Source organism: Cetorhinus maximus, chromosome 2 (assembly GCF_964194155.1).
Source record: "Cetorhinus maximus chromosome 2, sCetMax3.hap1.1, whole genome shotgun sequence".
Lineage (NCBI taxonomy): Eukaryota > Metazoa > Chordata > Chondrichthyes > Lamniformes > Cetorhinidae > Cetorhinus > Cetorhinus maximus.
In genome coordinates, this window is record NC_135880.1 from 2,204,640 (window position 1) to 2,226,954 (window position 22,315).

General features: G+C 46.3%; 1 protein-coding gene across 1 annotated transcript in view; it reads left to right on the forward strand.

The window, feature by feature from the left end:
• Window positions 1-22,315, forward strand: part of spef2 (sperm flagellar 2) — a 314,152-nt gene that overhangs the window by 185,342 nt on the left and 106,495 nt on the right. The window contains exons 24-26 of the mRNA XM_078557229.1: window positions 536-673; window positions 4,661-4,827; window positions 17,445-17,546. Of these exons, the coding sequence (XP_078413355.1) occupies window positions 536-673; window positions 4,661-4,827; window positions 17,445-17,546 (407 nt within the window). The remainder of the gene's footprint in view (window positions 1-535; window positions 674-4,660; window positions 4,828-17,444; window positions 17,547-22,315) is intronic.

Consider the following 22,315-nt stretch of genomic DNA (forward strand, 5'->3'; position numbering starts at 1 on the left):
AGCCCTCGGTATCTGCCATGAGCTTCTCTTTTTTTCTTAATCCTAACCTTTGTGTCCTTTGATATCCAGGGTTCTCCAGAATTAGTTCCCCCCCCTTTGTCTTTACGGGAACATATTTGCCCTGTACTCTCGCTATTTCCTCCTTGAATGCCTCCCACTGCTCCGACACAGTTTTATCTGCAAGTAGCTGCTCCCAGTCCACTTGGGCCAAATCATATCTCATCTCAGTAAAATTAGCCTTTCCTCAGTTTAGAACTTTTATTCCCAGCCCAACCTTATCCTTTTCCATAACTATCCTAAATCTAACTGAGTTATGGTTGCTATCTCCAACATGCTCCCCTCCTGATACGCCTTCCACCTGCCCGGGCTCATTTCTGAATATTAGGTCCAGAATTGCCCCCTCACTTTTTGGGCTCTCTACGTACTTGCTAAAAAGGTTCTCCTGGATGAAACTTAAGAATATCTGTGAGGAATAGTCCTCTGCCCATCTGTCTGTGATATCTGATTTCACTCAGTCTGCCCATTTACTGTGCAGAATCTACGCGAGCGTCTATGGGACATCTCTGATAACAGGAAGGAGGAGGCTGAGCGGGAAAGGATGAATATTATAGGAAATAGCTGGCTGGAGGATCACCTGCGTCTACTGCTCAACATCTACTTGACTCTCATGCAGGTATGAAACCTCCAGCAGTCCCTACCCTGTGACAACCTGATGTTGATTGGAAGGAGCGATTGGAACTTACCGTTCAACGTTCATTCATACAGTTCAACGATGGCTTCTTAACAATCCTGGGGGAATATGGGGAGACCATAGGCATTGACAAGAGTGAAAAAGGTGAGAACTTGTCACTGTCTGAGAAGATTTAAAGGTAGATAGACTGGGGGTGGTTAACATTGAAAGGAAGAACTTTGACTTTTACATTTTTCTATGACCTTTGGACATCCAAAAGCACGTTAATGCCAATAAATTCCTTTCACATTGTCAGCACTGTTGCAAGGAACTGGACCGCTAATTTGTACACCCTGAGCCCTTGAGAAGGTGGTGGTGAGCTGCCTCCTTGAACCGCTGCAGTCCATGTGGTGTAGGTACACCCACAGTGCTGTTAGGGAGGGAGTTCCAGGATTTTGACCCAGTGACAGTGAAGGAACGGCGATATATTTCCAAGTCAGGATGGAGAGTGATTTGGAGGGGAACCTCCAGGTGGTGGTGTTCCCATGTGTTGGTGCCATTTCCAGTGTCTAGGACTGTCATCCCAGATGGTCCACCCTGATTATTTCCTTTTAGGATTGCTCAGCCATTTCAGAGTCCCGAGTCACATGGCAAACTTCCTGCCCCAAAAGGCATTAGTTATACAACAATTGCAATTCATCATTAGAATTTTAATTCCAGATTTCTATTGAATTCAGATTTTGCCATGGGCTGTGGTGGGATTCAAACCCCCCCAGAGCATTACCCTGTCCAGTGACAATACCACTAAGTCACCACATTCACATTGCTTTCTTAGCCCGTGAACTATTTTTGAAGTGTAGTCACTGTTGTCATGTTACAGACAGTTTGTGTACAGCAAGCTCCAACAAAGAGCAATGTGATAATCTGTTTCAGTGATGTTAATTGAACAGAACACCAGGAGGATTCCCCTGCTCTCCTTCAAAATACTGTCATCGGACCTTTTATGATGGGGCCTCAATTCAACATCTCACCTGAAAGACAGTTTAGCACTTCCCGAGTAATGATTGTCCAACAGTGCAGCACTCCCTCAAAACTGACCCTCCGACAGTGCAGCACTCCTTCAAAACTGACCTTCCTACAGTGCAGCACTCCCTCAAAACTGACCCTCCGACAGTGCAGCACTCCCTCAAAACTGACCTTCCTACTGTGCAGCACTCCCTCAAAACTGACCCTCCGACAGTGCAGCACTCCCTCAAAACTGACCTTCCTACAGTGCAGCACTCCCTCAAAACTGACCCTCCGACAGTGCAGCACTCCCTCAAAACTGACCTTCCTACAGTGCAGCACTCCCTCAAAACTGACCCTCCGACAGTGCAGCACTCCCTCAAAACTGACCCTCCAACAGTGCAGCACTCCCTCAAAACTGACCTTCCTACAGTGCAGCACTCCCTCAAAACTGACTGTCCGACAGTGCAGCACTCCCTCAGTACTGACCTTCCGACAGTGCAGCTCTCCCTCAATATTGACCCTACGGCAGTGCAGCACTCCCTCAATACTGACCTTACGGCAGCGCATCACTCCCTCAGTACTGACCCTACAGCAGTGCAGCACTCTCTCTGTACAGATCCTCTGACAGTGCAGCACTTTCTCAGTACTGACATTCCGACAGTGCAGCACTCCCTCAGTACTGACCCTCCGGCATTGCAGCACTCCCTCAGTACTGACCCTCCGACAGTGCAGCGCTTCCCTCAGTACTGACCCTCCGACAATGCAGCACTCCATCAGCACTGATCCCCTGACAGTGCACCACTCCCTCAACACTGACCCTCTGATAGTGCGGTGCTCATTCAATACTGACCCATTGACAGTGCAGCACTCCCCTCAGTACTGACCCTCCGAGAGAGTAGCACTCCCTCAGTACTGATGCTACAACAGTGCGGAACCCCCTTAGTACTGACCCTCTGACAGTGCAGCACTCCCTCAGTAATGACCCTCCGACAATGCGGCGCTCCCTCAGTACTGACCCTTTGACCGTGCAGCACTCCCTCAGCACTGACCCTTTGACAGTGCAGCACTCCCTCAGCACTGACTCTTCGACAGTGCAGCACTCCCTCAGCAATGACTCTTTGACAGTGCAGCACTCCCTCAGCACTGACCCTTTGACAGTGCAGCACTTCCTCAGCACTGACTCTTTGACAGTGCAGCACTCCCTCAGTACTGACCATACAGCAGTGCAGCACTCCCTCAGTACTGACCCTCCAACAATGCAACAATCCCTCAATACTGACACTGTGTCAGCGCAGCAATCCCTCAGTACTGACCCCCTGACAGTGCAGCACTCCCTCAGTACTGACCCCCTGACAGTGCAGCACTCCCTCAACACTGACCCCCTGATAGTGCAGCGCTCATTCAATACTGACCCTCTGACAGTGCAGCACTCCCTCAGTACTGATGCTACAACAGTGCGGAACTCCCTCAGTACTGACCCTCTGACAGTGCAGCACTCCCTCAGCACTGACCCTTTGACAGTGCAGTATTCCCTCAGTACTGACCATACAGCAGTGCAGCACTCCCTCAGTACTGACCCTCTGACAGTGCAGCACTCCCTCAGTACTGACCCTCTGACAGTGCAGCACTCCCTCAGTCCTGACCCTCTGACAATGCGGCGCTCCCTCAGTACTGACCCTTTGAAAGTGCAGCACTCCCTTAGTACTGATCCTATGGCAGTGCAGCGCTCCCTCAGTATTGACCCTCTGACAGTGCAGCACTCCCTCTGCACTGACCCTCTGACAGTGCAGCACTCCATCAGTACTGACCATACAGCAGTGCAGCACTCCCTCAGTACTGAGCCTCTGACAGTGCAGCACTCCCTCAGTACTGACCCTCTGACAGTGCAGCACTCCCTCAGTACTAACCCTCTGACAGTGCAGTGCTCCCTCAGTACTGTCCCTCTGGCAGCACAGAGGGTCAGTACTGAGGGAGTGCTGCACTGTTGGAGTGTCCATACTGAGGGAGTGCTGCACTGTTGGAGGGTCTGTACTGAGGGAGTGCTGCACTGTCAAAGGATCAGTACTGAGGGAGCACCCTGGGAGCACCCAGAGCACATGGGTGAGACACATTGCACCTTATCTTCAGACTGAGTGATGAGACAGTGATGCCCACTGAAGCGTGGCTGACATGCACATTTTAACACCACAATTACAAATACTACTTTTCATATCTTCATTTGTTTTGGTTTTAACGCACAAGCCTATCTCTGCTGTTGACCACTCTTCTCACAAAGAAACATTGTGATCGATTCTTATTCCCAGTTTGAAGTTGGGAGTAGTGTAACTCTCCAAAAATGGCAGGGGAACTTACCACTCCTGATCTGTCCATTAACATGGGAGAGCCAGCACTCTCCCATTTCATTCAGGAATCAGGGAATAATGGGCAAACTGGGATCCACGACTGTTTATCCGTCTGGAAACAGGCAGAATGTGATGTCCATCCTCAAAATCTCAGAATAAATATCCCACAGTCCCAATCCACCCTGAGGTAAAGGGAAAGAGTCACAGGATCACACAGTGCAGAAGAGGCCCTTTGGCCCAGGCCGAATATCCCAGGGAAACATGGATCTCACAACAACTTAACCTTTATATAGTCCCTTAATGTAGTACTAGATCTCAAGGCGTTTCACAGAAGAATTATCAAAGAAATGTTGACACCGAGACACATGAGGAGATATGAGGTCAGCAGACCCAAGCCTTTGTTAAGGCAGGAGATTTAAGGAGCACCTTAAAGACAGAAAGAGAGAGGGAAAGACTTCAGGATAGAATTCCAGACCTTAGGACCTTAGAGGCTGGAGGAGGTTAAAGAGAGGGAGAGAGAGGGAGGAGCATGGATATGGAGTGATTTGAAAACGAGGTTGAGGACTGGGAATAAACAGGCAGAAGGATAGAGGATAATGGGTTAAAGGCAATTTCAGTGTTGCTCTTCTCTCTGTGCTAGGTGGAGATTGATCGGTTCCAGGACTCTTATCGATTCCTGCAGGATTACTACAAAGTGATGGAAGGGAACATCCCACCGGAAGAGAGCAAGGAATTTGCACGTATCCCATTGGTTAATATGGCTGATGTACCGGCCTTAGTGCCAGCGATCGATCAAGAAACTGGGAGGTATGATTCGGACAGAGATTGTGTGGGGCTGCAGATTGAGGGTTCTTTAATACAGTATACTGATGACTGAAATGCAATAGGTAGATCCCTGGCCTTTTGTGCAGTACCTTGGGATGTGGGCATTGCTGGCTGGGCCAGCATTTATTGCCCATCCCTAACTGACCTTGAGAAGGTGGTGGTGAGCTGCCTTCTTGAACCGCTGCAGTCCATGTGGTGTAGGTACACCCACAGTGCTGTTAGGGAGGGAGTTCCAGGATTTTGACCCAGTGAAGTGAAGGAACGGCGATATATTTCCAGGTCAGGATGGTGAGTGACTTGGAGGGGAACTTCCAGGTGGTAGTGTTCCCATGTGTCTGCTGCCCTTGTCCTTCTAGATGGTAGTGGTCATGCATTTGGAAGGCGCTGCCTAAGGAGCCTTGGTGAATTCCTGCAGTGCTTCTTGTAGATGGTACACACTGCTGCCACTGTGCATCAGTGGTGGAGGGAGTTTGTGGGTGTGGTGCCAATAAAGTGGGCTGCTTTGTCCTGGATGGTGTCAATCTTTTTGAGTGTTGTTGGAGCTTCATTAATCCAGGCAAGTGAAGAGTATTCCATCACACTCCTGACTTGTGCCTTGTACATGGTGGACAAGCTTTGGGGAGTCAGGAGGTGAGTTACTTGCCACAGGATTCCTAGCCTCTGACCTGCTCTTGCAGCCACAGTATTTATATGGCTAGTCCAGTTCAGTTTCTGGTCAATGGTAACCCCCAAGATGTTGACAGTGGGGGATTCAGTGATAGTAATGCCATTGAATGTCAAGGTGAGGTGGTTAGATTCTCTCTTGTTGGAGATGGTCATTGCCTGGCACTTGTGTGGCACGAATGTTACTTGCCACTTGTCAGCCCAAGCCTGGATATTATCCAGGTCTTGGTGCATTTGTACATGGACTGCTTCAGTATCTGAGGAGTCGTGAAAGGTGCTGAACATTGTGCAATCATCAGTGAACATCCTCATTTCTGACCTTACAATGGAAGGAAGGTCATTGATGAAGCAGCTGAAGATGGTTGGGCCGAGGATACTACCCTGAGGTGAGATGACTGACCTCCAACAACCACAACCCTCTTCCTTTGTGCTAGCTATGACTCCAACCAGCGGAGAGTTTTCCCCCTGATTCCCATTGATTTGATGCCACATTTCTGGCCCTGACAATAGTGGGCATCAACATGGGCAGGACTGGAAAATTTGGAGAGCCGTTGACTTTAATGGCTTTTTGAATTTTTCCATTCTGCCTGTGATGATGCCTGCCCAGTGTCATCGAAACATAGGAAATAGGAGCAGTAGTAGGTCATCCAGCCCTTTGAGACTGCTCCGCCATTCAATGTGATCATGGTTGATCCTCTATCTCAACGCCGTACTCGATGCTCTCTCCCCATACCCCTTGACGCCTTTAAAGTCCATAAATCTATCTATTTCCTTCTTAAATATATTCAGTAACTTGGTCTCCACAGCCTCTGTGGTAGAGAATTCCACAGGTTCACCACCCTCTGAGTGAAGAAGTTTCTCCTCATCTCAGTCCTAAATGGTCTACCCCGTATCCTGAGACTGTGACCCCTTGTTCTAAACCCACCACCCAGAGGAAACATCATCCCTGCAACCAGTCTGTCCAGTCCTGTCAGAATTTTATATGTTTCAATGAAATCTCCTCTCATTCTTCTAAACTCCAGTGAACACAGGCCTAGTCGCCCCAATCGCTCCTCATACAACAATCCTGCCATCCCAGGAATCAGTCTGGTGTCAGGGTGGAAAATCCCGCCCTTAGTTAAACGCTGAGTTGGATATCAAGGGCAACCACCCCCACCCCACCTTGAATGAGACAAAAGCAAAATCTGCAAAGCAGATTCTGAGGGAGGAAATGACATGTTGCAGGTTCCATCCTGACATTTGACCCCAAATGTATCCATTAGCCACATCACCTGTCTGTATTGTTTGTGTGTTAAACCATCGGTACTGAACATATTGAATGTCACAATACCACAGAAACTTGTGATTAATTTGAATAAGAGGTCTCAAAAATGACTCAGTCGCAAAAGAGACTTTAAATCAGATTGTAGCTTCACAAGCGCATCCGTTGATGAGACTGATTTCAATGTTACTGCCACCACAACCACAACATTATGCAATACAGCATCAGGTTAGTCTGTGTCTGACATCAGGTTGTGCTCTGGCCTCAGGAGGTCAACCCACGAAACAAACAAACGGATTCAGCTGCAGGGCCCGGCAAGCTGCTGACACAGAAATGGCCACAATATTCGTTTCAGCAGCAAGGCTTTCAGAATTCAGGTTATCACAGCAAATGAAGAAGAAAGATCAAACATATGTTCTCCATGATCTGATGGTGTGCCACCAGCTGCTTTTATTCTTTAGCCAGGATCAGTGCTCACAAAATCCAGCATCTATCTATAGAATAATGGAATCACAGAGATTCAGAAAGAAGCCATTCAGCCCATCATGTCAATGCTGGCCAAAATAGCCTACTCTCACTTTCCAGCTCTTGGTCTGTGGCCCTGTAGGTCCTGGCACCTCAAGTGCATATCCAAGTATTTTTTAAATATGATGAGGGTTTCTACCTCTCCCACTCTTTCAGACAGTAAGTTAGAGATCCCTACCATCCTCCAGGCTAAAGAATTTCTCCACAACTCCTCTCTAACCTTTCCAACCATTACTGCCAATCTTTGCCCTCTGGTCACTAACCTCTCTGCTATAGGTAATGGGTTCTTCCTATCCACTCTACCACTCTATATAAGCCCCTCATCATTTTACACACCTCAATTAAATCTCCTTTCAGGCTCCCCTGTTCCAAAGGAAGGAATCCCAGTCTACCCAAGTTTTCCTCACAGCTAAAATTCTCCTTTCTTGGCAACATCTTTGTAAATCTCCAGTGTACCCTCTCTAGTACAATCACATCCTTCCCGTGCGATGACTAGAATTGTAAACAGTACTCCGGCTGTGATCTAACTAGTGTTTTAAACAGTTTCAGCATAGCTTCCCTGCTGTTATATTCTATGCCTCAGCTAATAAACGGAAGTATCACACTTCTGCAGACTGAATTCCACTCACCATTGTTCTGCCCACTTGACTTTGACATCTTGCAGAAGTGTACAGCTTTCTTCCGTATTATCAACAGCATGATTCATTTCTGCATCATCTGCTACCTTCTTAATCATACCCCCTGCATTCAAAACTAATGATTGATGTAGGTCTTTTAAGGTGCCCATGAGCAACCACCCAGTTTTAAAAGAACGAGATCTTAATTTGATAAAAGTGGACTGGAAACAGCTACTTGAAGGTAAATCAGTGTCAGAGAAGTGGGAGGCATTTAAGGGTGAGATAAAGAGGGTTCAGAACAAATAATTTCCCAGAAAGAAGAAAAGTGGTTCTGCCAAATTTAGGTGCTCACCCCACCCACCACCCCCTCACCTCAGTGTCAGGGAACATGCAGAGTAAGATAAGAGAAGACGGGGAAGCTTCTGTCAGGTACTGAGTTTAATACTGGGGAAAGCCAAGAGAGGATAGAAAGTGCAGGAGTGAAATTTGAACGGAAATTAGGAAAGCAAAGAAAGGACATGAAAAAATATTGGCAAGGAAAATCCAGAGTGTTTTTTATTCTTTCATGGGATGTGGGTGTCACTGGCAAGGTCAGCATTTATTGCCCTTGAACTGAGTGGCTTGCTAGGCCACTTTAGAGGGCAGATAAGACTAAACCACATTGCTGTGGGCCTGGAGTCACATATAGGCCAGATTAGGTTACCTTCCCTAACAGACATTAGTGAACTAGATGGGTTTTTACAACAATCAATGATAGTTTCATGGTCACCATTTCTGAGACTAGCTTTATATTCCAGATTTATAACTGGAAATCAAATTTTACCCACTGACATGATGGATTTGAACCCATGCCCCCAGAGCATTAACCTCAACATTACTAGTCCAGTGACATTACCACTGCACCACCATCTCTCTGACTATAAGCATATAAAAAGGAGAGGATAACTTAGGAAAGAGTAAAGCTGATTAGAGAAGCAGAAGTCATGGGCATGGTTCTTGATGAAGACTTTGAGTCTGTTTACACAAAAGAGAGGGCGATGAAGAAGACATGCTAGTTGGGACAGAAACTGTTCTCTGCAGCTGAGAGCAAGAATCCAGAAGGATGTGTTGCCTGCCTGGTGCCAGGGTTGAGATATCTGCTTTGGGCTGGAGAGGAACTTGCATTGGGAGGGGGAGGATCCAGTTGTCGTGGCCCATGTAGGTACCAACGACATAGGTAGAACTAGGAAAGAGGTTCTGCTTAGAGAGTATGAAGAACTAGACACTAAATTAAAAGCAAAACCTTAAAGGTAATGGATTACGTGAGCACGTGCAAATTGGCGTAGGGTCAATCAGATTAGAGAGATAAATGCATGGCTCAAAGACTGAGGTGGGAGAAGTGGGTTCTGGATCTTGGGGCACTGGTGCTAAGGAAAGTGGGGGCTATATTGCTCGGACAGACTTCACCTGAACCACATTGAGACCAGTGTTCTAGTGAGTCATAGAGGAAAGTAGAGAAGGCTTTAAACTAAATAGATGGGGGAAGGGATGATGTAGGGGAAGATTGAGCAATTAAAGGGAAATGACAAGGCAATAGATCAAGCTAGCAAGAAAGGTAATGATCATCAGAGTTTGACAGGAAGGGACAATGATTGTAAACTTAGTGTACCAGCTGATAGGGCCAAGATTTACAGTAAATAAAAACTGAATCAAGGGCTCTCTATCTGAATGCCTGCAGCATTTACAATAAAACAGATGAATTTTCAGCTCAATTAGAAAATTCATATGTATAACCTGATAGTCATTATAGAGACATAGCTACAAGGAAACCAAAACTGGGGCCTGAATATCCAAGGGTACTGACATTCAGGAAGGACAGGAAGCTGGGAAAAGGTGTTGGGGTAGCTCTGTAAGTTAAAGAGGGTATTAACACTGCACTGAGAGATTACCTTAGTTTTACAGATCAAGACGTAGAATCAGTTTGGGTGGAGGAAAGAAAGAGCAAGGGGCAGAAAATATTGGTGGGAGTGGTTTATAGGCCACCAAACAGCAGTGATAATATAAATCACAGTATAAATCAAGAAGTTAGAGGTGTGTGGAACAAGGGTAATACAGTAATCATGGGGGATTTCAATCTACATATAGACTGGGTAAACCTAATTGGTACTAATGTGGAGGATAAATTCTTGGAATGTATGTGAGATGGTTTATAAGATCAGCATGTTGAGGAATCAACTAGGGAACGGGCTATTTTAGATCTAGAATTGTGCAATGAAAAAGGGCTAGTTAATAATCTTATTGTAAAGCAGCCTTGATGGAATTTTACATTAAGCTTGAAAGCGATGTAGTTAACTCAGAAACTAGGGTCTTAAATCTAAACAAAGGAACCTGTGAAAATATGAGGGGCAAATTGGCTACACTGGACTGGGAAACTACGTTAAAAGGTTTTTGTTATTCCTTCATGGGATTAGGGCCCCGCTGGCTGGTCTAGTATTTATTGCTTATCCATAATGGCCCTTGAGAAGGTGGTGGTGAGTTGCCTTCTTGAACCACTGCAGTCCATGTGGTGTAGGTACACCCACAGTGCTGTTAGGGACGGAGTTCCAGGATTTTGACCCAGCGACAGTGAAGGAACGGCGATATATTTCCAAGTCAGGATGGTGAGTGACTTGGAGGGAAACTTCCAGGTGGTGGTGTTCCCATCTATCTGCTGCCCTTGTCCTTCTAGATGGTAGTGGTCGTGGGTTTGGAAAGTGCTGTATAAGGAGCCTTGGTGAATTCCTGCAGTGCATCTTGTAGATGGTACACACTGCTGCTACTGTGCGTCGGTGGTGGAGGGAGTGAATGTTTGTGGATGTGGTGCCAATCAAGTGGGCTGCTTTGTCCTGAATGGTGTCAAGCTTTTTGAGTGTTGTGGGAGCTGCACTCATCCAGGCAAGTGGGGAGTATTCCATCACACTCCTGACTTGTGCATTGTAGATGCTGGACAGGCTTTGGTAAGTCAGGAGGTGAGTTACTTGCCGCTGACCTGCTCTTGTAGCCACAGTATACATATGGCTGGTCCAAAACAAAAACAGAATTACCTGGAAAAACTCAGCAGGTCTGGCAGCATCGGCGGAGAAGAAAAGAGTTGACGTTTCGAGTCCTCATGACCCTTCAACAGAACTGAGCAAAATTAGGAGAGGGGTGAAATATAAGCTGGTTTAAGGTGGGGGGGTGGGGGTGGGAGGGGGGAGAGAAGTTAGGTTTGGGGGGGGGTGGTTGTAGGGACAAGCAAGCAGTGATAGGAGCAGATAATCAAAAGATGTCACAGACAAAAGGAGCAAAGAGGTGTTAAAGGTGGTGATATTATCTAAGAGAATGTGCTAATTAAGAATGGATGGCAGGACACTCAAGGTACAGCTCTAGTGGGGGTGGGGTGGAAAGACTGACAGGGCATTACAGATTTTAAAATAATGGAAATAGGTGGGAAAAGAAAAATCTATATAAATTATTGGAAAAAACAAAAGGGAGGGGGAAGAAACGGAAAGAGGGTGGGGATGGAGGAGGGAATTCAAGATCTAAAGTTGTTGAATTCAATATTCAGCCCGGAAGGCTGTAAAGTGCCTAGTCGGAAGATGAGGTGCTGTTCCTCCAGTTTGCGTTGGGCTTCACTGGAACAATGCAGCAAGCCAAGGACAGACATGTGGGCAAGAGAGCAGGGTGGAGTGTTAAAATGGCAAGCGACAGGGAGGCTTGGGTCTTTCTTGCGGACAGACCGCAGGTGTTCTGCAAAGCGGTCGCCCAGTTTACGTTTGGTCTCTCCAATGTAGAGGAGACCGCATTGGGAGCAACGAATGCAGTAGACTAAGTTAGGGGAAATGCAAGTGAAATGCTGCTTCACTTGAAACCATTGCTGATTGTTGTAATATTGATGAAACCATTGCTGATTGTTGTAATATTAGGTGAAAACCCATCTGATTCACTAATGTCCTTTAGGGAAGGAAATCTGCTGTCTTTACCTGGTCTGGCCCACATGTGACTCCAGACCTACAGCAATGTGGTTGACTCTCTTAAAAATGCCCTTTGAACAATGGCAATTAGGGATGGGCAATTAATGCTGGCCTAGCCAGTGACGCTCACATCCAATGAGTATAAAAAAAGTAAACTGGCATTGTTTGAGGATTGGTTAATGGACAGAAAACAGAGTAGGGATAAATGGGTCATTTTCAGATTGGCAGGCTGTGCCTAGTGGCAAGGATCACAATCTATATCATTGATTTGGTTGTGGGGATTAAATGTAATATTTCCAAGTTTGAAGATGACACAAAGCTAGGTGGAGGTATGAGTTGTGAGGAGGATGCAAATACAGTTCAGGGAGATTTGGAGAGGCTAAGTGAGTGGGGCAAATATTTGGCAGATGGAACACAATGTGGAGAAATGTGAGGTTATCCACTTAGGAAAAACAGAAATACGGGCTATTTCTTAAATGGTGAGTGACTGGGAAGTGTTGAACTTCAAAGGGACCTGGCATGACCTTGTCCATGAGTCACTGAAAACCAACATGCAGGTACAGCAGGCAATTAGGAAGGCAAATGGTATGTTGTCCTTTATTAAGGATTTGAGTGCAGGAGTAAAGATGTCTTACTGCAATTATATAGAGTCTTGGTGAGACCACACCTGGAGCCTTGTGTGCAGTTTTGGTCTCTTTAACAAAGGAAAGATATACTTGCCATAGAGGGAGTGCAGCAGAGGTTCACCAGACTAATTCCTAGGATGGAGGGATTGTCCTATGAGGAAAGATTAAATAAACTGGGCCTTTATTCTCTGGTAAGTGAGATTAGGTAGGTAGGTCAGGTGTTTCTCACGTGTCGGTGCAGACTTGATGGGCCAAAGGGCCTCTTCTGCACTGTGTGATTCTGTGATTCTGATTCTATGATCTCATTAAATGGCAGAACAAGCTTGAAGGGCTGAATGGCCTACTCCTACTCCCATTTCTTATCTTCTTAGTTAACAAGGAGGAGTTTGAAATATTGAATGGGGTAAACATACTGAGCAAGGAGATCTTGAGAGGTTTAGCATCTTTGGGGGCTGTTGCAGAGAGAATCAAGAGAGGTTGATGAAGGTTTAGGTGTGGATGGGGTAATCTGTGTGTGCCCTGTACCAGTCTACATATTTGTGTGTCTATGTGTTGATTGTGTTAATGCTATGCAGCAGAGTCTGGTCCCCAACCATCTTAGCTCCCCTGCCTCGGTCAGTTGAATAAAATTGGCCTTCCCCCAGTTTTGAACTTTTACTTTGTACTTTTCCATGGTTACTGTAGTCTATTTGAACTATGATCACCTTCTGCTGAAGTGGTCTCCCACTTGTAACTGTTCCACTTGCCCAGATTCATTCTCTAAAACTAAATCCAGAACAGCACCCTCTGTTGTTGGGCTAGCTACATACTGGCTAAAAACATTCTCCTGAATGCATTTCAAGAATTTTTCTCCCTCCATTCCTTTCATACTAATTCTATCCAGTTATTCTTGGGAGGCAGTGGCGTAGTGACATTGTCACTGGACTAGTACTCCAGATACTCAGGGTAATTCTCTAGGGGTCTGGGTTTGAATCCCACCATGGCAGATGGTGAAATTTGAATTCAATATAAAAAAGATCTGGGGAAAAATTTTTGCCCCATTCGGGGGGGAAGAGTGGGTGCGCCACCATTTTAAGGGTCAATTAAGGCCCTCTCAGCGTGATGTCCGCCAGGAAGCGCTATGTGCTCGCTCCCTGTGCGGGCGGGGGGTATTCCCTCAGCCGGGAGTGCGCTCTTTTGCGTATGCGTGTGAAAGAGCGCACAGATCCCCCCATCGGCTAAGTGCTGCCTCAAGGGGATTGGCTTCGATTTAAAACTTTAAATAAACACGTTTAAAAATTTTCACTGCCATGTCCCCTCATGTGACACTGTCACATGGGTTGGGACATGTCCATAAGTTTTATTGAAACCTTTCTTAAAAATTTAAATACCCCCATGAAACCTCATCCTACCCCTGGATGAGGCTTCATGCTTTTTCTGTAGCCCGCCAGGCTTCAGAAGGTCGCCCATTAACGACCTTCATTCGTTTTTCAATGGCCTCAATAGGCTGTTGACAGGTTACCAGGCGCACAGCTGATTCAGCTGCGTCCCCGCCAACCTGAAAATGGAAATGACATGGGGTAACGTCGGAAGCTTCACCCGACCTCATCCCGTGTCATTTTACACATTGGCGAGCATGCCCCACCCCCGCTCGCCAACTGGAAAATCCTGCCCCGGGAATTAAAAGTCTAATGATGACCATGAAGCTATTGTTGATTGTTGTAAAAACCCATCTGGTTCATTAATGTCCATTAGGGAAGGAAATTCCTTACCTGGTCTGGCCTACATGTGACTCCAGACGCACAGCAATGTGGTTGACTTGTAAATGCCCCCTGAAATGGCCGAGCAAGCCACTCAGTTCACAAGGGAAATTAGGCGTGGGCAATAAATAGCCGGCATTCCCACATCCCGTGAATGAATATTTTTAAAAGTTTAAATCCCTCCCTATTAGTGCCACTCCTCAGAGATTTGCCTCCATACTTACTCTGCTTTGTCCCTCTGACTGTTTGGGGGTCTATAGTACATTCCCAGTAGTGTGACTTCCCTTTATAATTCCTTAGCCCACGTGGCATTATTTGATGATCCTTCGAGTATATCGTCCCTCCTCAATGAAGCTGAAATTGCGGCTGGGATGGGATGGGCTGGGGAGGCAGCCAATTTAATTAACTAAAGGGCCAATTGATGGCCATTTTCCCAGCCTCTGGCATTTTGCCAGTGACATGGTGCACCCCACCCGTCTCACTGCAGAGAGGTTAACTACCTACATGGAGCTAGCCTCCCAGTGGCACCCTGCGGAAACTGTGTAACCATTGCATTCAGGCGCTTCCACGGCCCAAGGAGGGGGCCTCTGTTACAAATCCTATCACTGGGGCCTCTGTTACAAATCCTATCACTGGGGCCCCTGTTACAAATCCAATCACTGGGGCCTCTGTTACAAATCCAATCACTGGGGCCCCTGTTACAAATCCAATCACTGGGGCCCTTGTTACAAATCCAATCACTGGGGCCCCTGTTACAAATCCAATCACTGGGGCCCTTGTTACAAATCCAATCACTGGGGCCCCTGTTACAAATCCAATCACTGGGGCCTCTGTTACAAATCCAATCACTGGGGCCCCTGTTACAAATCCAATCACTGGGGCCCTTGTTACAAATCCAATCACTGGGGCCCCTGTTACAAATCCAATCACTGGGGCCCTTGTTACAAATCCAATCACTGGGGCCCCTGTTACAAATCCTATCACTGGGGCCCCTGTTACAAATCCAATCACTGTGGCCCCTGTTACAAATCTAATCACTGGGGCCCCTGTTACAAATCCAATCACTGGGGCCCCTGTTACAAATCCAATCACTGGGGCCCCTGTTACAAATCCAATCACTGGGGCCCCTGTTACAAATCCAATCACTGTGGCCTCTGTTACAAATCCAATCACTGGGGCCCTTGTTACAAATCCAATCACTGGGGCCCCTGCTACAAATCCAATCACTGGGGCCCCTGTTACAAATCCAATCACTGCAGCCCCTGTTACAAATCCAATCACTGGGCCCCTGTTACAAATCCAATCACTGCGGCCCCTGTTACAAATCCAATCACTGGGGCCCCTGTTACAAATCCAATCACTGCGGCCCCTGTTACAAATCCAATCACTGTGGCCCCTGTTACAAATCCAATCACTGGAGCCCCTGTTACAAATCCAATCACTGGGGCTCTTGTTACAAATCCAATCACTGTGGCCTCTGTTACAAATCCAATCACTGGGGCCCCTGTTACAAATCCAATCACTGCGGCCCCTGTTACAAATCCAATCACTGCGGCCCCTGTTACAAATCCAATCACTGTGGCCCCTGTTACAAATCCAATCACTGTGGCCCCTGTTACAAATCCAATCACTGGGGCCCCTGTTACAAATCCAATCACTGGGGCCCCTGTTACAAATCCAATCACTGGGGCCCCTGTTACAAATCCAATCACTGGGGCCTCTGTTCCAAATCCAATCACTGGGGCCTGCCTGTTTGGTCCCAGCACAGAAATAATTCTTTCAACACCCTTATGAGGGCACCTCAAAATGGATGCTCCCTTTCGTTCTCCACACGGTCCCTGCAGTGGTCACTTCTCTCAGTGGCATTGCTGAGGCTGCCGCCAAGTAGATTGCCGCTGTGGTCTTGCTACCCATTGTGTGGGCTCAGGACCTGAATTGCGGGGAATTGGAGGTGGGTCACTCATAGAAACCTCAGAACAGGGAGAGACCATTTAGCCACTTGAGCCTAGTCCACCATCCAGTGACTGATCTGTGACCTAAGTCCTTATGCCTTTGGATAACAAAAACCTGTCAATCTGAGAGTTAAAATCAACAATTGATCCACCATCAACTGCCGTTTGTGGAAGAGTTCCAAACTTCTCCCACCCTTTGTGTGTGGAAGTGTTTCCTAATTTCACTCCTGAAAACTCTGGCTCTCATTTTTAAACTCTGCCCCCTAGTTCCAGACTCCCCAAACAGTGGGAATAGTTTCTCCCCTTCGACCCTATCAGTTCCCCTTGATATTTTGAAAGCTTCAATAATATTACCCCTCAGTCTAAATTCCGGAGAATACAGCCTGAGTTTGTGTAATCTCTCCTAGTAATGTAGCCCTTGGAGTCCCACCATTCTGGTAAATCTACGCTGCACTGTCCCAAAGATCAATATCTCCTTCCTAAAGTGTGGGGCCCAGAGCTGCTCCCAGTAACTCCAGGTGTGGGTCTAACAGGGCTTTGTACAGCTGAGGCATGTCTTCTCTCCCCTTGTATTCTCGCCCCCTGGAGATAAAGATCAGATTTCCATTCGTATCTCTGATTATTTTCTGTACCTTTCCTGACATTTTAATGATTTGTGACCCTGGCCCGACAAGTCTCATTGGATCTTCACTGTTCCTGACCTTTCACCATTTAGAAAGTGTCCAGTTTTATCCTTTTTAGGTCCAAAGTGGCTGACCTCACATTTGCCAACTTTGAAATCCATTTGTCACAGTTTTGCTCATTCACTTAATCTATCAATATCTCTGTAATTTTATGTTTCCACCTATGCTGTTTACAATGCTAACTATCTCTGTGTCACCAGCAATTATCTGGCTTTGTTTTCAATCATCTTGGTCATGAATTACTGAATATTTGAGCCTTTAATCCTGCCGATTAAGAGTGCCTGACCATTATCCCTACTCTCTGCCTTGTTCCCTCAGCCAATTTCCTAAACAGGTCAGTATTTTGCCTTCAGTCCACTCGACCCACTGGAAAGCCACAATTAGATCCCAGCCTGGAACTCACTATCAGTTCTACCTCAGTGTCACAATATCTCTATTATTTGTTGTGTGTTAATCACTTGTGAGATGTTAAATCCACATTTGAGAGCAGCTAGACACAATAATGTTGGGACTGTGGGGGTGGAAGTGTCCAGCAGTAATTCTGAGTTTTCTGTTGTTTCAGTGCTCCAGGTTCTAGCCAACCTGCCGGACGGGCACTGGAAAGCAGCAGTCCGGTGACTGAGGGCAAGGAGGATCAGAAGGTGGAAGAAGGAAACCTAGAGATGTAAGTATACATGTAGATGCAGAGCACGAGCTCGACACTGAATGTAGGTTCCCTCATTCACAACTGATTCAGTAGCACCCCATGTCTCAGTGTTGCACAGGGACAGTGAATTCATCAGCAGAAGGAGTGGTAATGTTTCACTGCATTTACTGCAGTAACGTTTAAATTGAAAACTTGGCGGGACTGATAGAAAATAGTCCCCTCTGAAACTGCAGAGCCGTTTCTGTTAAATCCTGACCATCACAGAATGGTTACAGTGCAGAAGGAGGCCATTTAGCCCATTGTGTCCATGCTGGCTCTCTGTAAGAGCCGCTCGCTTAGTCCCACACCCCTGCCTTTCCATGTAGGGCTGCAATTGTTTTCTCTTCAGATAAGAATTCAGTTCTCCTGTGGATCCTCATAGCACACTTGTTGTGAGTGGTGGCCGAGTGGTACTATTGATAGGATGGATCAGCAGAGACTTCATAGGTGGAAACTCTTGGTTTATTTACAAAAGTACTCAGCAGCAACTTAAAATGTGCTTACACTTCAAACTCTATCTCTACACAGTTAACTACTGAGGTAGCCCCTGCTACACTCCCATTGGATACTAAGATCATCTACCCTTCCTTCATAACATTCTTCTTAAAGGTATATTACACATCACGTAAAACCATTATTACCACAAGTTTCCTCTTGAAAGTCTCCACTGAACCTGCCTCCACTGCACTCTCAGGCCGTGCATTCCAGATCCCAACCACTCACTGTGTGAAATAAGTTTTTCTTTATGCCGGCCATTGCTTTTTTTGCCAAACATAGCACCTGTGTCCTCTGGTTCTTGATCTTTCCACCATTGGGAACAGTTTCTCCCTATCTACTCTGTCCAGACCCCTCATGATTTTGAACACCTCTATCAAATCTCCTCTCAACCTTCTCTTCTCCAAGGAGAACAGTCCCAATTTCTCCAATCTATCTATGTAACTGAAGTTCTTCGTCTCTGGACCATCCTCGTGAATTTTTTCTGCACTGTCTCTAATGGCTTCACATCCTTCCTAAAGCAGTTGAGTCAAACCAGTGCTTTGTATATAACCTCCTTGCTCTTGTACTCTATGCCCCTATTAATAAAGCCCAGGATACTATATTAAGGATGGTATTAGCACATGAGAGAGGGATAACCTAAGTTCAGAAAACCAGGATGTAGAAGCAGTTTAGGTTGAGATGAGAGATCATAAAGACAAGAAGTCACTTGTGGGAGTGGTGTACAGGCCCCCTCGTTATAACTACATGTTAGGACGGAGCATAAATGAAGACATGGCAATAGTCATGGGGGATTTAAACCTACATATAGACTAGAAAAATCATATAGCAAAGGTAGCCTAGATGAAGAATTCATAAAATGTTTTGAGGATAGTTTCGTAGAATAGCACGTTCTGCAGCCAACCAGACAGCAGGCTATACTAGACCTAGTATTGTGCAATGAGATAGGATTAATTGATAACCTCATAGTGAAGGTGCCCCCCAATCCATCACCCCCTCCTCCCGCCCCCCCACCAGTAGCAGCGATCATAATATGATTGAATTTTACATTCAGTTTGAGGGAGAGAAGAGTGGGCCCAAGACTAGTATCTTAAACTTAAGTAAGGGCAATTATGAGGGCATGAAAGCAGAGTTAGCTAAAGTGAACTGCCAAATAAGGTTAAGGAATAGGTCAGTAGAGATGCAGTACGTGGCAGACATTCAACATACACAGAATAGATACATTCCAACAAGAAAGAAAAATTCAAGGGAAGGATCCATCACCTGTGGTCATCTAAAAAAGTTAAAGACAATATCAAACTTAAAGAAAAAGCATATAAGTGCACAAAGATGGGTAGCAGGTCAGAAGATTGGAAAGAATATAAAGAACAGCAAAGAATGGCAAAAAGATTAATAAGTAGGGAAAAATTAGTGTGAGAAAGCTAGCTAGTAATATATAGACAGATAGTAAGAGTTTCTATAGATATTTAAATAATAAAGGAGTTAACAAAGTGAGCATTGGTCCTATAAAGAAAGTGAATCTTGGGAATTAATAATGGAAAAATAAGGAGATGGCAGATGAATTGAACAAGTATTTTGCAACAATCTTCACTATAGATGAATCAAGTAACATATTAGAAACAACTGTAAATCAGCAACTGGAAGCGAGGGAGGAACTCATGAAAGTTACAATCGCCATGGAAATGGTATTTAACAAATTGTTAGGGCTCCAATCTGACAAATCCCCAGGTCCAGATGGACTTCTTCCGGGGATCTTAAAAGTGGCCCCTCTCACCCATTCTAACCTGTCTCTCTCTGAACTTGCCACATTCCGTTCTCTCAGATCCAACCCTGACGTTGTTATCAAACCTGCTGACAAGGACGGTGCTGTTGTTGTCTGGCGTACTGACCTCGACCTCTGAGCGTCAACTCTCAGACGCTTCCTCCTACCTCCCCCTGGACCATGCCCCCACCACTGAACATCAAGCCATTGTTTCCAGGACTGTCACTGACCTCATCTCCTTTAGAGATCTTCCCTCCACAACTTCTAACCTCATAGTCTCCCAAACCCAGACAGCCCGCTTCTACCTCCTACCCAAAACCCACAAACAGGACTGTCCCGGTAGACCGATCATGTCAGCCTGTTCCTGCCCCACGGAACTCAGTTTTTCTTATCCTGACTCCATTCTCTCTCCCTTGTCCAGTCTCTCCCCACCTACATCTGCGATTCCTCTGATGCCCTGCATCACATCAACAATTTCCAGTTCCCTGGCCCTAACCGCCTCCTCTTCACCATGGACATCTAATCCCTCTACACCTCCATCCCCCACCAGGATGATCTGCTACTTCCTTGAACAGAGGCCTGAACAATCCCCATCCATCACCACTCTCCTCTGTCTGGCTGAACTTGTTCTCTCACTGAACAATTTCTCCTTAAACTCGTCTCACTTCCTCCAAGTAAAAAGTGTAGCTATGGTTACCCGTACAGGCCCCAGTTATGCCTGTCTCTTTATGTGGTATGTGGAACATTCCTTGTTCCAGTCCTTCTCAGGCCCCCTCCCACAGCTGTTTCTCTGGTACATCGATGACTGTTTCAGTGCTGCTTCATGCTCTTGTCTGGACCTGGAAAAATTTATCAATTTTGCTTCCAATTTCCACCCCTCCATCACCTTCACATGGTCCATCTCTGACAATTCCCTTCCCTTCCTTGACCTCTCTGACTCAATTTCTGGTGATAGACTGTCCATGAATATTCATTCCAAGCCCACCGACTCCCACAGCTACCTCGACTACAGCTCCTCACACCCCGCTTTCTGTAAGGACTCCATCCCATTCTCTCAGGTCCTTCACCTCCGTCGCATCTGTTCCGATGATGCCACTTTCCAAAATGGCATTTCTGACATGTCTTCCTTCTTCCTTAACCAAGGTTTCCCACCCAGTGTAGTTGGCAGCGCCCTCAACCGTGTCCGACCCATCTCAAACGCATCCGCCCTCACACCTTCCTCTCCCTCCCAGAAACATGATAGGGTTCCTCTTGTCCTCACTTTTCTCCCCACCAGCCTCCGCATTCAAAGGATCATCCTCCGTCATTTCCGCCAACTCCAGCATGATGCCACCACCAAACACATCTTCCCTTCATCATCACCTCCCCCGCCCCATCGGCATTCCGTAGGGACCATTCCCTCCCGGACACCCTGGTCCACACCTCCATCACCCTCTATACCTCAACCCTCTCCCACGGCACCTTCCCATGCAACTGCAGAAGATGCAACACCTGTCCCTTTACTTCCCCTCTCCTCACTGTCCAAGGGCCCAAACACTCCTATCAAGTGAAGCAGCATTTCACTTGCACTTCCCTCAATTTAGTCTACTGCATTCGCTGCTCCCAATGCAGTTTCCTCTACATTGGAGAGACCAAATGCAGACTGGGTGACCGCTTTGCGGAACACCTTCGGTCTGTCTGCAAGCATTACCCAGACCTTCCTGTCGCTTGCCATTTCAACACTCCACCCTGCTCACTTGTCCACATGTCTGTCCTTGGCTTGTTGCAATGTTCCATTGAAGCTCAACGCAAACTGGAGGAACAGCACCTCATCTTCCGACTAGGCACTTTACAGCCTTCCGGACTGAATATTGAGTTCAACAACTTCAGATCATAAACTCTCTCCTCCAACCCCACCCCCCCTTTTTTATCCCCTTTTTGCAATATTCATTTTAATTTTTTTATTTTTAGTTTTTACCTCTTTATTTTTATTTATCTTTATTTACTTTCATTTTTATTCATTGTTTTATTCCCACCTTTTATCCTATTTTCAATCTCTTTTCCCACCACCACCCCCTCCCCCCACCCCACCCCCACTAGGGGGTCTGTCACTTGTTCATGTTGTTCTTTCCAGAGTGTTTACCCTTGTCCTGCTATTACCACATTCTGCTTTCTGACCTTAATGCCACCATCAGCACATCCTTTAGCCAGTATCACAATCATTAACACCCTTTGACCTTTTGTTTATGACATCTTTATCAATCTCTCCTTTACCTCCACCTATCGCTGGCCTTCTATCCAGCTTCACCTGCTCCACCCCACTTGAAAAATATATATTTCATTACATTTTACTTGTCTTTAGCTCTGAAGAAGAGTCACATGGACTCGAAACGTTAATTCTACCTTCCTGTCCATAGATGCTGTTAGACTTGCTGAGTTTTTCCAGCATTTTCTGTTTTTTTCTCTTGAATACCTTGTCTTACACTGTGGCTACTGTTGCGGGGGCCTGTAG